Genomic DNA, 13808 nt, shown 5'->3' with positions numbered 1-13808 from the left:
TAGTTTAGCTGTAGCTCTGGGAAAAAAAAACCCTCTTGCCAAGGGATTTCAACAGAAACTATTCTGCAGGGCACATAGATCCTGATTTTATTCATAAGCTGAACCCCTTTTTAAAAGCTCAGCAAATTATTAATTTTGGATCTTGGTGTCTTGTTTGTTTTCCTTGAAGCTCTTGTTGATGACCTCCTCAAGACTGGTAAGACCTCTGCACGGATTATCAATGGGGGCTGGTCCTTTTGGGGGGCCTGGTCTTCCTGCTCCAGGGACTGTGAGCTGGGCTTTAGAATCAGGAAGAGAACATGCACAAACCCTGAACCTAAAAATGGTGGCTTGCCCTGTGTGGGGTCAGCGATGGAGTACCAAGACTGCAATCCTCATCCCTGCCCAGGTAACCATGATGATCTTCCTGCATGAAATTCAGAGGTGTTTTCCTAAATCTTAGTGGTAGAGCAACAACAACAACCACAAAATCAGTATTTCTAAGCTGCCTTCTTTTTTTTTTTTTTTTTTTTAATTTGGGGGATTTTTCCTTATGTTTTTTAAAGTTATTGTAATGACCAGCATATATTATCTTTAGTGCTGACTTAGGTTTCACCTCGGCTCAGAGGGTAACACAGCCACATCCTCTAGAGGAAGTAGTATGGTGGCTTTTAGCAATCCTTTGCTTCAGGAAGATTTGATGCTCCATCCAGTGGAGGGCATCATGGTGCATCTGCTCCATGATGAGAAGGCAGACTTAATAAATGTGGCTTAATACTGTATAGAGATGCTTGATGTGGTGGTTCTTCTTGTGAACACTTATTTCTTCCCCCTCTCCTGCTTACGTATTGTTCTTGCGATGGGCATCTACTCTTGACATCAGTTACCATTTCCTGCACAGCCAGCAGGGAGTATTCTTGCCTGGTTTCCTGGTTTTCGAGTTTGTCCTCATGTTTATGTTGCACTCCTGGTCCAGAATAGTAGTAATAGACCATTGACTACTGTATTCTCTCTCACTTATCCTTCCCCTTGCTCTGTAATAACTGTCTAAAGTAAATTTAAGTGATCTTACACAAATTACCTTGCCTCTTTGCAGTTCCAGCAATTATCTACCTCTGGCAATGTAGTTTGTGGCCTACACTTGAAAATGCTCTATTATAGTCGTACTATTATGATTCTAAAATTCAATACAAATATAAAATTCAAATGCAGATATGATCAGAATGTGCAGCAAGAGTATAACAGGAGTGCCAAATATTGCACTCTATGGCCTATAAAAAGGAAATAACTCTAGCACTATAAAGGCAGCTATTAGTACTATTTTGGAAGCTCTCAGTGGCTTTTTCACTAATGTCTGTGCCCCTTTTCTGTGCTGTTTTCTCCCCTCAGACACTCTGATGTTTTACAATCTGTTCTGAGTGCATGATTACTATTTCTCTGTGTCTCCCTCCTTCCCTGCCTCACTCAATGTGTATACACAAATCCTGGGTTTATTTTGCTCTAAGTCATCAGGTTATTATCTTCTGAATTAATGGCATGTGGATCTGCAAACCAGGCAGTTTAGTGGGTGGGGGCTGGGGGATTCAGGGGTCTTAAGTTCCTCCCTAGTTTTATTATTAAACTCTTATGGGGTTATGCTTAGATCATAGAGTGGTTTGGGTTGGAAGGGACCTTTTAAAGGTCACCTTGTTCAATGCCTCTGAGTTGCTGTTTCCTGAAGGCTGCAACTAGAGGACTTGGGCCTCCCACAGAAAGGTGCCATATAAGCTCAACTTTGGTGCTACAGTGCTTTTTTCCCAAGTAAATCTGCTGTTGCTATGAAGTTTCAGGAGACAACATAGTAGTCCTTGTAGTAGAAATAGTAATAATAGTAATAGTAATAGTAGTAGTAGTACTAGTAATAATAATATTATTATTAATATTAATAACATTAATAATAATAATAATAATAGTAGTAGCAGCAATGCTGTTTTATAAAAAGGAAAGGAATAGACTGGAGTAGAATATTTCAGTGAATATTAATGACTACAACAAAGAATAGTTTCTTTATGATGCAGAGTCTTTTTCTGCATAGATTTAATTCTGCATCCACAGAGTGAAGTGGATTTGTACCCTTTCTTGATGTGAAGTTCTTGTTGTCAGGCCCAAATGTCCTGGGGTGCAGGAAACTGCTAGCTAGTGTGGGCAGGGTGGATGTGCAAGGTGAGACACTGGGGATCTCCAGCTTTGTCACAGTGATAGGAGTAACCAATGGCCTCTACCTGTCTGTGCTTTTCAATGTCCTCCAGTGAAAGGCTCGTGGTCTTGCTGGACTCCCTGGTCTCACTGCTCAGCCACCTGTGGGGGTGGGCACTACCAGCGCACGCGGACCTGCACCAACCCCGCTCCGTCCAGCGGGGAGGACATCTGCATCGGGCTGCACACCGAGGAGGCCCTCTGCAACACACACCCCTGCCAAGGTAGCCGCTCCTCATCCCTGCTCCAGCTGGCTTCCAGGCTGCTGGGAGCAAGGCACAGCTACAAAATGTTTAAAAAACAACCAGAAATACCACCAGTTACAAGTTTTTTGGTCATTTATTCAATGTCTGTTGAGCCAGGGGATAAGGAGACATCCCAGTATCAACTGCATTGGAAACTCCTTCCTCTTTGTGTGTTCACTGGCCATTGCTCTGGCATTCTGGTGCTGGTCAAGCAAAATTTTGCTAATGGTTAATCTCTTTCAAGTAATGGAAAAAGCAGGAACTCAGTTCTTCAATGTGGAAGTTGACCTGACAAACAAAAGGAGTCATGAGGCAGCAATCTGTACAGTTGCTGAAGGACAGTCCTTCCTTTTTGTTTCACAGACAACAGATCAGCATGTGCTACAACTCAGAGGACAGGGTTTAGATTTGTGTATTTCTGATCCAGTGCAGGCTCAATCCTGTCCTTAGGAACCTCAGCAAAACTCTGTGAATGCTCTAATTCGTGCTGGCTGCTTGAGGTGTCTTTGGAGGCCACATCACAGCTTGGACATCTTGGTGCAACATTGCCCCACCCTGCTCCTTGTATGTCTTTGACCAGAGAGCTGATGTAGGAGGTTTTAAGACAACTTTGTTCTGTGAAGTGCTCCACCAAGGGTTAGTTTAGTCCACATTAAGAGAACTACAACCTGACAAGTAGAGTGCAATGCTTGCACTGAGAAAATTAAATCCACTAAGGATCCATGGAAAACATGTGTGAGAGAGGCCAGGCCAGGATCTGGGATCTTTCAGCATGGGAGAAGTCTGATATGTACAAAGCATCCTTTTCCTTCTTGGTGACACTGTGTGTGTGTTTTTCTGCCCCTGGATTTCAGGTGGCTGGTCGGAGTGGTCAGAGTGGAGCCTGTGCAATGAAGAGGGCATCCAGTACCGCAGCCGCTACTGCGAGGTGCACAGCCCGGACTCCTCCCAGTGCGTCGGAAACAGCACTCAGTACCAGGAGTGCCTCTACAATGAAATTCCTGGTATGTACCGGGTCATCCAGGAGGACAGGGTGGGCCAGTTCCGGAGAGCAGCTCATGCCTGGACTGTCAAAGTAGGCTGAGATTTTCTCTATTAAAAATTGGGCTTGGATGTTTCTAGAAAAACAAGGAAATAGATAAACGTTATAAATTCCCTTGTGGCAGGCATGGGATAAATGGCTTTCCCTTAAGCAGCTTAGCATTTCTTTTAAACAGAATTACCTTGATCCGTAACGAATAACTAGTGTTGCTTCACCTGAATTGAAGCTTTTAAACTTGTATGGTTTGTCTTAGGCTGGGTTATAAAAATTGTCTCTGTTCTCAGTATGCATATGGGCAACAGAAGATCATTGATTTCAGGTATCCAAAAAGCATCCCAAAAGAGATAAGAATTAAGGTGAGGCAGATGCAGATAATTGGGGTATGAAGGTGGGAGATTAATCCAGGGTCTAACAGAGCAACACTATTGATGGACAGATGGTCATCAGCATATTCCACCCTGTGCTTTCTGGAAACTGAATCTCTCAGGCAAATATCTGATATGGGTCTAAACTGAATAATGCTTTTCCACATGTTCTTTTTTTTGGATTACATTGCACTGACTTAAAAATCTGACATCTCTAGGCAATGGTATTCTTTTTCATGTTTCTTTCAGCTAACATCTTTTCCCTAAACTGAAGAAGCTAATGAGTGATCAAGTAACAGAACTGGAATTATAAGATCTTTGGAGAGGTTTCGTTGCATGTGTTTCAAACCATGAGCCTATAATTCAATTTAAAGAGACTCTCAGCTTGCTGCAGAACTATGAACACCTTCTTGTGTCTGAAACACAAAGGGTTTAATTACTTGAAGAAATAAAGGGATGGCAAAATGATAACTTTCTCCAATCTTCTTTCCTTTGTTTAGTGATCCTGCCAGCCTCCAGCATCGATGAGAGCACGAACTGTGGAGGTAGGTTACCACTAACTATATATCTTATTTTTATCTTAACCTGACTTCTTTTCTCCCTGTGCAGTATCAACCAAACCATTAATCTATACAGCTCATATCCCACTGATAGTCTTAATTCCACTGGAGTCTTGCTGTCTGAGTCAGACTGGAGGAATGTATCTCATGTCCACTTGTCAGGTCCAAGACTTTTATTTATTTGGAAGTTTGAGTTGGCCACTGAGGGTCATTAATTACCAGAGAGCAATTCCTTGTGTCTCTCTACCTCCAGGGTAAATGGTTCAGGTGGAAGAAAGGGTTATTCCCCATTCACCACTGTAAGCCTCCGGCTGTTTGGAGGCAGGTGTTTTTAAATAACCTATAAAGATTTCAGTGAACAGGGTCTCTTAAACAGATCCTTTGCTGATATAGGATGAGATTAGAGGTTTATACTTGTCCTCCAAGCACTTCCTTTCATTCAAGTTCTCACCTCTCACAGAAACCGTGTCTTCTTTCTACATGTAACATGGAAAGGTCCAGCCATTAGTGTCACTTTTCCACCTCCCTGGGAGCCCCTATGATAAAAATGCAGACTGAAGAAAATGGCAGGTTCCTTTAATGTTTTAAAATGCTAGTTTCACACTAATGGCCATGCCAATTCCTGCTTGCATCACATCCCTGCTTTCCTGAAATCTAGATGATCTTCAGGCTGCCAAAATCTCTTCTCCCTGTAGAGATCATGGCAAAAATAGGCATGCCACCTGTGGCATGGAAATGTGGATTCTCAGTTTGCAACTGAGGGCAATCAATGCAATTAAGATTTCAGCTCCTGCAATGTAACATTTGGCTTCCTGCATCACTCCTTCTCCCTCAGAGGGTGCAATGGTTCTGCTTTGATTCCAGGATCCTTTGCTATAACTTGCACTCTACTGTTATACACTGTACCCACATTTCCTTCTTTTTCCACCACCACTGTGCTGTTGCTATATACATTTTTCCATAGCTAATATTATTTATTAATGTAGTGTTCTACAATATTTGGCAAAGAAGCCAATCAATAGAAATTCTGTTGATGCATCTCAGAAAATCTATATTTTCAAAGTGATGAACCAGAAAGCTTTCCCCTGGGGACTCACATGCTGCAAACAAAATAATATTATTTTTTTCCCCCCTAAGATACAGCCAAAACTCATTTGAAAAATCAGATGGGTGTTTCAAAGGTGAGAGTGAAATAGGAGAGAGCTTTATGTTGTGACTTGCAAATGTGGCAGTGAAATGAAACATTCACTGCAATATAAGCAAATCTGGGCAGGAGGAGAATGTGGTAGCATGTCATGTGGCTTTACTGAACACAGTTGCATATTCTATGTTTTAGGTCTCATGAGTGATGCAAAACAGGCAGAGGTTTTTAGAAAGGAAATTTATTTTTTAAAAAGTCTAGTGACATTTAGTAGGAAATTATAGTATTTCTGCTGGGTTTTTTGGGACCATCATCCAAAACAATAGAAAATGGTAATCTTGCAATGGAATTTTATAATGTGGTTTGAAAAATAAATCTAGCTCATCAGTTTAATAAATTCTGAATGGTCCCTACTGTAATTATGATTGAAGTGCATTACTTTGCTGTAGAACTCTACTGGTGTTGTTCTTTTTAAAATCAGAAGGATATTTTTTAACTAGAAATTAGACGAGAGCCATTGACTAATGGGCAGAATCTGCTATCTGAAAAGGATATCACTTAAAATGTAAGATGGCACCAAAAAACTGCACACCGTGATCAGACTAAGAGTGAGCCTCATTTAAAGCCACTCTCAGAGCAGCCCCATTTCTCTGCACACAGTCAAGTCAACACAGCAGTCTGTCCAAATGAATTGGCTTTTTAAGTGTTAAGGGAAATTTACCGCTGCAGTCGCCACTGAGGCGATGTGACTGACCCTGGGGCCAGCAGTCAGGGGGTCCCCTCAGGCTCTAGGGCCTCTGTCATTCCTCTTTGAAAGATGGCAGAGCAAAGGCAGAGGAAAAGCATTTGGAATCAAATAACTGATTTCTTTCTGTTTAGTCCCCCCTACACATAGCAAGATACAACAGTCATAAAGTTTTGCCATCCCATAATGCCCCTGGTTGCTTTGATAACTTGGTGGCTCTAATGGTCTCTACTGCTTGTTCTGTTGTCAGAGGAGATCTGGTGGTGGTGTGTTTTACTGTGGGGTGTGAGACTCGGTGAGGTGAGGGAGGAACGAGAGTGCTGTGTGACTTTGCCTTCCCCCACCAGTCAGAGCTGTGAGTTAGGTGCTTGCCAGTGTGTGGGCTGCTCAGCTACTGCTCCTTCCAGAGCTCACTGCTGGCCTTGAAGGGTGCTGGTGCAATCCCACATGGAGAGATCTCTGCAGGAGGCTTTTATAGCCAGCACCTGCCTGCTACTGATTTCCTGTCTCTGCAATTTGCTGAGAAAGCCAACAAAGAAGTGTTTTTCAAGCACTGTTCCCCTTTCCTTTGTCCACTTTATCTTTCCTTTTCTCCGGAGGACCTCTATTTCACTGTTAGCCCTACAAATACACCTCAGAGGTAGTGCAGACCAACCAAGGCAATGCCATCCCATGAATAAGCAAGAATGCTGAGCACACTTGGATTACAAGGGGGAGGAATGTGTATCTCCCCCACCCCACACACAGTCCCATAGGCATTTTGGGCAGCTGACAAAAAGTGCTTTTCCCTCCCTTCCTTCCCCTTCAGAGAAACACTGAGCATTTTTATCCCCTTATTTCCATGACACGCACATGCTTTGGAATCCATTAATGTGCATTGTTTGTATGGCTCATTTCTTTTGCTGTCAGCTTAACATAATGTTTAGTTTCAATATCAATAGAGGGGAGAGAGGAGAGACAGGGAGGGAGCTTTGAGAAAACAATGCATGAACCTGTTAAACTGCACAAGGCAGAGCTGCAGTGGGGAGACCGATTTGCAGGGAGATTATGTCAGTTTATGTTAGAACGTAAGAGTCTGGCTTCAACAGCTTATTAATGTTGATCCCGAGATGTCACTGCTCTGATTTGCACCTGTGGTCTTGTCAGGGGAGGGAAAAGGGCTGTTCTTTAAAAATAGCATCTCTTGTCATTTCCCTTGCAGGTTTTAGTCTCATCCATCTGATTGCCACTGGGGTCTCCTGTTTCTTCGGCTCTAGCCTGTTAACGTTTGTGATTTACGTGTATTGCCAGCGCTGCCAGAGGCAGTCCCAGGAGTCCACTGTTATCCACCCAACCACTCCCAACCATCTCCATTACAAGGGCAACACAACCCCCAAGAATGAGAAGTACACCCCTATGGAGTTCAAGGTAGGGTACTTGAGGAGAAATACCAAAACCAGCTTGATACTGCCTAAATAAATTCTGTATTCCTGTCATGTTTGGAACTGGGTAGGTCTGTGTTTCTGTGCCCAGCTGATGGCATTATACATGGGGTTGAAAGGGCATTTAGCTGTGCTGTCACAAAGGGGTTAAAAAGCCTCATTACTGCAGTGGGATTTTGTTCTGTTTCACGGTCCTGATGAATGCCAGTCTGGCAAGTACATACCAAGATACTCCAGCCCATTCTGACTATTGAATGTATACAAATTGTCCTCTAAAAAAATCAGTAAGAGCTCAGTTCAGTGCATTGTTAGTGCATGGTAAGAGGAAATGGAGGGGAGGAAGAATAAAAATGGAAACTTCATTGCACAAATAGCTGGGAAAATGTGCATTGGTAGGATGAGATTTTGGAAATTCTTTGGTGACTGCCAAATTGGAGTGAATGAGAAAGCAGAGAGGGTTTTGCCCCCCTCTATCAGTACTGGACAGAAACTTACCCCAGGCAGCTGTGCAGAATTCAGTGACAGTAGCAGAGTGGGGAGCTGAAGCCCGTAGGAGATGAGTGCTGAAGTGGCATGTGTTGTTGGCATGTCGGCTTGCTAAAGTGAGCATGGCCCATTATCAGAGCAGATAAGACCCAGGGTGCTGCAGACAATACCCTGAGACTGCATTTGAGCATCAGCCTCCTGGTGAAGCGTGGGACCAGAGCAGTGAGCAGTGGCAAGGGTGGAGGGGCTTCATGTCACCACAGGAGGAACAGCCTGCCTAGGGTCACTTGAACAGTGTGGAGCATGATTTGGGACAGGAACACAAGCCAGAAGGAAGCCCTGCAGCTGCTTGTTCCTTCGTACAGCTACGTGCTGCTGACATTTTGATTGGCTGCCTCTGCTGGTCTGGCCTGGCTTCTCACTGAGACCCAACAATAAGATCAGTGGTGGGACTGTTGCCACAGCCTAAACTCCCTGGGTGTTGAAGACTCTTTCTAAGTAGGAATTGTAACGCTGGGCACAGTGAGACTCCTGATACATGGCTATGATTCACAGTGTGAATACGTATCAGAAATAAGAGCTTGCATCAAATAATTTGAGAAGAGTCAGTGTTGTTTTGCTGTTTTAAAGGAAAACAGTTTGAGCTGGAAAATAGCTGACCAGTGTGGTAATAAGAATGTGGTGAAATCCTTGTTGGGCATTGCAGCCTCTCAGAGGATACTACTGCCTATAAATGCAGTCTCAAAACCACATTTGCTAGCAAGCTTAAGGCTACAGTTGCATACAGTTTAATAAGAGTCCAGCATCATAATGCAAGTCAGCATAGATTTGTGGAAAGTAAATCATGTCAAGCAAATTGGATTCCTTTTTTAAATTAAATAAATATTGATCTAGATAGGAGGGAAGCAGCAGACATATTGGGATTTTCAGAGACTTTTAACAAAGTTTCACGGGATGCATTATTCTAGACACTCTGCATATACAGGTTCAGTAATAAATTATTAAGACAGGTAAAGAACAGGGACTTGATCTTGGAAGCATCAAACTTCCAAGTAATCCTTTCAGTTAGAGGAGCTGTTGTGGCAAAGTCAATAGGAAGACCCAGATTAAAAAGGCTTGCAGAAATTAAAAAATGAGCAAGAGTATTCCCTTGTTTCTTATATGGCAAACAATAAAGAAAAGACACAAATATGGTTTTGTGGCCAAAAGCAGGTAGTTAGAGGGCTGGATTTATGTTAGCATTTTCTTCATGATTTATTCTGTGCTATCATGTGTTATCAGATGATGCTAAAATAGGCAGAATGGTTAAAATTTAGAAGGATGAGGTTGTTCACAGAACGATCTTGATCAATTGGGTAAATGGGTTATGAAATGCACTATGTCTATGTCAAGTGGTGCAGTGAAGTAGAAGTAATAACAAAGCTCAGCAAAGTTTAAAATAGCAGCAGATTAGTTAATGTGGTGTCAGGAGGAGTTGACCTCTTTGATAGATCCATCTCTGAATACTTGATCTAGTGTATAGTAACAGTGAGCAGCTGTTAGAGTCTTCTTTCGAGGGACATAAAGAGCTTAGGCATTAGATCAAGGTTTGAAAAGTCTGGTTTATTTAAAGGGAGGCATTAGCTAACTGAGACTGTATGACTTACATTCGGGGAGAAGGGACTTGGACACAAGGAGAGATAGACCAGATGGGGCTTATTTACAGAATGTTAGGAAGTGAAAGAGTTCAAGTGCATAAATCTGCAGTCATTGGACAGACCAAAGCTAAATGTTTAGGAGCAAGGGGCTACTTGCTGAGAAGAACTCAAAGTCATACACTTCAGAGTGGTGAATGAGGCAAAGAGATTTACAGAAAGGGTAAAATCTATTTGTCAAGTGAGGCCTCTTTTTCTCCATTCCTGCTGAGTATTTCCTTCTGCTCACCTTCTCTATTGCCCCTCCTTTCCTAAGCTCTTGGCTGAAAATTTCTCATTTCATACTACAAATCTGCCACTCCTCAGTGTTCCCTTGAAGCATATAGCATTAATGAAGTAAAAGGAAAGGCTCTGTGTGCTCTGTGCTGTGTAATTACTTATGGAACTTGTTATTAGCCAGGTTTATATTTAGGAATAACTGACAGATTTTTTTTAAGGGTTAGGAGGGAGATTTTTCATGCCTTCAAGGAGCATGTGTAGTTTTATTGTGATGCCACAGAATTAACATTAAAATGATGGAGAAGCTAAAATTCACCTTCCTGATAAGGAGGGCTGGACTGAGCTTGGGTGTGGGCTTATCTGAATTTGAAATGTGTACATTTGAAAGAAAGTGCAAGGACCTGAGGTTCCAGATTCTAAACCCAAATAAGTTTGTCTTCAGCAGATACAAAGGAAACCACCCTCAACATTTTTTAATGAAAGCAAAAGAATAATTGTATGTGTGTGTATCTGTGTGAAAGAGTTAATAAATTCAGGATTAAGGAAATAGAGGGTGTGGAGTCTACTTTTCAGTAACAAAAAATGATAATACATAGTGACATTATGGTAGCAGAAGGCTGGCCATATGCACAAGTTTATTATTTTCCATTCTTTGATAATAACAAGCCTTCTGCAACCATCTTTAGTTTGTTTTCATCTTGAAATATCTCTGCTCTACAACCAGCAGGTGAACACTGTAGAAAGTTTGGCAGTGTTACATTCAAATGTACAGCACTGAATGCAAACTCATAAATCAAGGTAAACTTTATATGAAGGCAGATTTTAATGAAGGAAGTGCTAGCTGATATGAGCCTTGTTGGCCATTCCAGCACAGCAGTGCAGTAATGCAGATCAGATGTAAATACCATACATAATGGGTGACCTATTGATCATGTAGCTGATGCTAACTTGCATAGGCAGTGTTTTGCAGAAGCATGTTTTATTTTTGTTGGCGCCTTTTCCCTTCCTGTTCTGCTTTCTCAAGAATGATGTGAGGTTTATTATTAGCTATTTTAGCCAGGATGCCTTGAAAGATTTCATGCATATGCATTTACCAGCAACACGTTGATTTTGATTTGGTATTCACAAATCGTAGGGGAGAGACCTTTTGGGTCACCTAATAAGCAGTTCATGTTTCATTAATTGGTTGAAGTTCAAACAACACTCTGACAATATTGAAGACTGTGCAGAACAAAAGCATAATGAAATAAAAATTATCTGCTCTTCACATTTTGGCATGATGGGTTACAGAACCACCTACAACCTTCCCAGTACTTCCACGCCAATTAAATAATAACTGACTATCAAAGCAGTGAGGAGATCTTCTATTTAACATCTTGCTTCAGCTGCTCCATGCCTTGTGTGAGTTACTTAGCACAGCTGTGCTGATGGAAAGCCAGATGATCCTGCAGTAGAAGCAGGAGGATGTAGGGTCAAGATTGAGCCCTTGTGAATTAGGATCTCTTGGAACAGCCACACATGGAGAAAGGGTTTGGACTGAACTTCTTCCTATTGCTAAATCCTCTGCCAATAAAGAGAGCCAACATTTTATTCTACAAGGGATTTGGACAAAGGCGTCTGCATATTGGGCCAAATCCAAAATCCAATGGCCTTTGGATCTGGCCAGATGGGATCAGTGAGAAACGTAAGTTGCAGGATGGTTTTGATGATGATTCTGCAGATTTGCTTTGCGATTGTGCTGGACAGACCTCCCTCTGTCCTTCCTTCCTTCCACACAGCTTTAGTCATGAGTCACGCAGTAAAACTCTCTGTGCTGATGCCTCAAATAAGCTGAGGAAGCACCTGAGCATTGCATCTTCTCTGGCATCAGCACTGCTGCTGTAGGAACTTAGGGCCAAACACTGAAGCAAAACAGTCATTTATGTCAAGGATTAAATTTATTGTGGGAAAAGATGAGGTGAGATTGCAGGATATGGCAATGAAAGAGGGAAACTAAGTGTTTGATGTATTGCTTGATATCTGACTTTTCTAGGACATTAGAACAATACACATTAACTTTAGTAGAACTGTGAGTCCTGCACTTGCCTAAAATTATACAGCAAATATAGATGCAGTTACCAGAAAATGGGGGGAATAATCAGTAGATCACTTGGACTGTATAAGTTAGAAGCTGCAATGAATATTTTCTAATGAAGTGAGAACAATGCTGTTGGGAAACAAATGACAGAATGCAGAGCAGACACCCCCTGTGAAGGACTCCGGGCCCTGTGATCCACACTTCATTACTAATCCCAAATAATTCATGGCAATAAAATACTAACAAGGAGAGCTGAGACACAGAAACCAATTCTGTCTTTGGAAGATTAATCCTTCTGAATAGAATAACACACTGCATGCTTGGTGTGGCGTGCAACCTTGCAAAAATTAGCAAAAAGATTAGTTAGTTGGTTTGAGCATGGTGCTAATAATGCCAAGTTTATTCTGTATGGGCCATTCTCTTGAGAGATGGACAGAATGATCCTTGTGGGTCCCTTCCAGTTCAGAATAGTCTGCAATTTTATTCTGTGAAAAAAATAGTAGTGCTTAGGGTATAGGAAAGTGAATCTCTGTATGGATTTTAAATGTCTCTCTCGTGGTGATGGTCATTTTCATTGCTGCTGAAAATCACACCTTTTTTATAGAGAGGAGGCAGCCAGTGGTTTAAGTTAAAGCTATTTAAACTGCTGTCAAGTGCCCTAGAGGAATGTTTGTCAAAGTCAGCCTTGGTCTTTGAGAATGTTTGCTTCTCCATGGAAAACTTTGTTTCAGTGTCCTGCAGTTAATTTGATGTGTTGTTACTTCAACTAAAATTGGCCAACCCATTTATTTTTGGTGATCACAGCACATACATTGATAGCACTGTGATATAAGCTTTTTTCTTTTCCCAGTGACCCTTTCACTAAATCGTTCAAGCCCCAGGAAGTGGCTGTAATGTTCACATATAAAGCAGTAGCTGATGATACCCAGTGTTCTCAAGAAGTTATCAACAGTGTCCCTGAAGTATTTGCTTTAGCTGCATGGTGTTAGCTGATGTAATCAGCTGGGGGAAAAAAACCATATATATATGTATAGATATAGTAAATCAGACTGAAATATAAATTCTGTTCCCAGTGAATTGCATGTTTAACAAAGGCCATTTCCCTTGAACAAAGTGGCATTTAAGAACATTAAGTGCTTGAATGGTAGAGTACATATTTTTAGTACTTACCATGAGTATAGTATTATTTGAAATAGAATAGTAGGGGCAGGGGGTTGCATTGGCAAAGAAGCATTGTGCCCTTTCTTGTATGATCCTGCAGTTGCAAATATCACTTCAGGGGACTCTTGATTTGCATAATGCCTACTATGAAGGGAAAGCAAGAGAGCTTACTGATGGGGAAAAAAGGATTAAGTGGTGCGTCTCAGTCAAAATCTATTAGTGTCTTTTCTCCCTTTATATCATTGGCTCGAGTCAAATTGAGCAGTCAAGCATGCCTGGAGGTGTGGCTGTCCTGGTGGTTGTGCCCAGGCAGGGATGTGCCTCTCCCGGTGCTGTCCCCAGCCCCTGGCAGCAGGGGCTCAGCGGGCGCTGTGTGTGACTCAAAGATAGCGCGCTCCCGTAGATAAAGTATTTCAGAGTAGGGGAGGGCGCCAGTTC

At 42.0% G+C, this 13808-nt stretch overlaps 1 protein-coding gene across 1 annotated transcript in view; it reads left to right on the top strand.

The window, feature by feature from the left end:
- SEMA5B (semaphorin 5B) overlaps positions 1–13808 on the top strand; it is a 197772-nt gene that overhangs the window by 173151 nt on the left and 10813 nt on the right. Inside the window, exons 19-23 of the mRNA XM_058027940.1 lie at positions 170–388; positions 2268–2438; positions 3314–3463; positions 4367–4411; positions 7514–7719. Coding sequence (XP_057883923.1) covers positions 170–388; positions 2268–2438; positions 3314–3463; positions 4367–4411; positions 7514–7719 — 791 coding nt within the window. The remainder of the gene's footprint in view (positions 1–169; positions 389–2267; positions 2439–3313; positions 3464–4366; positions 4412–7513; positions 7720–13808) is intronic.

The sequence above is a fragment of the Melospiza georgiana genome, chromosome 7, assembly GCF_028018845.1.
Source record: "Melospiza georgiana isolate bMelGeo1 chromosome 7, bMelGeo1.pri, whole genome shotgun sequence".
Lineage (NCBI taxonomy): Eukaryota > Metazoa > Chordata > Aves > Passeriformes > Passerellidae > Melospiza > Melospiza georgiana.
The sequence above is the reverse complement of the archived record's forward strand: the minus strand, read 5'-3'. Positions and strand labels throughout refer to the sequence as shown.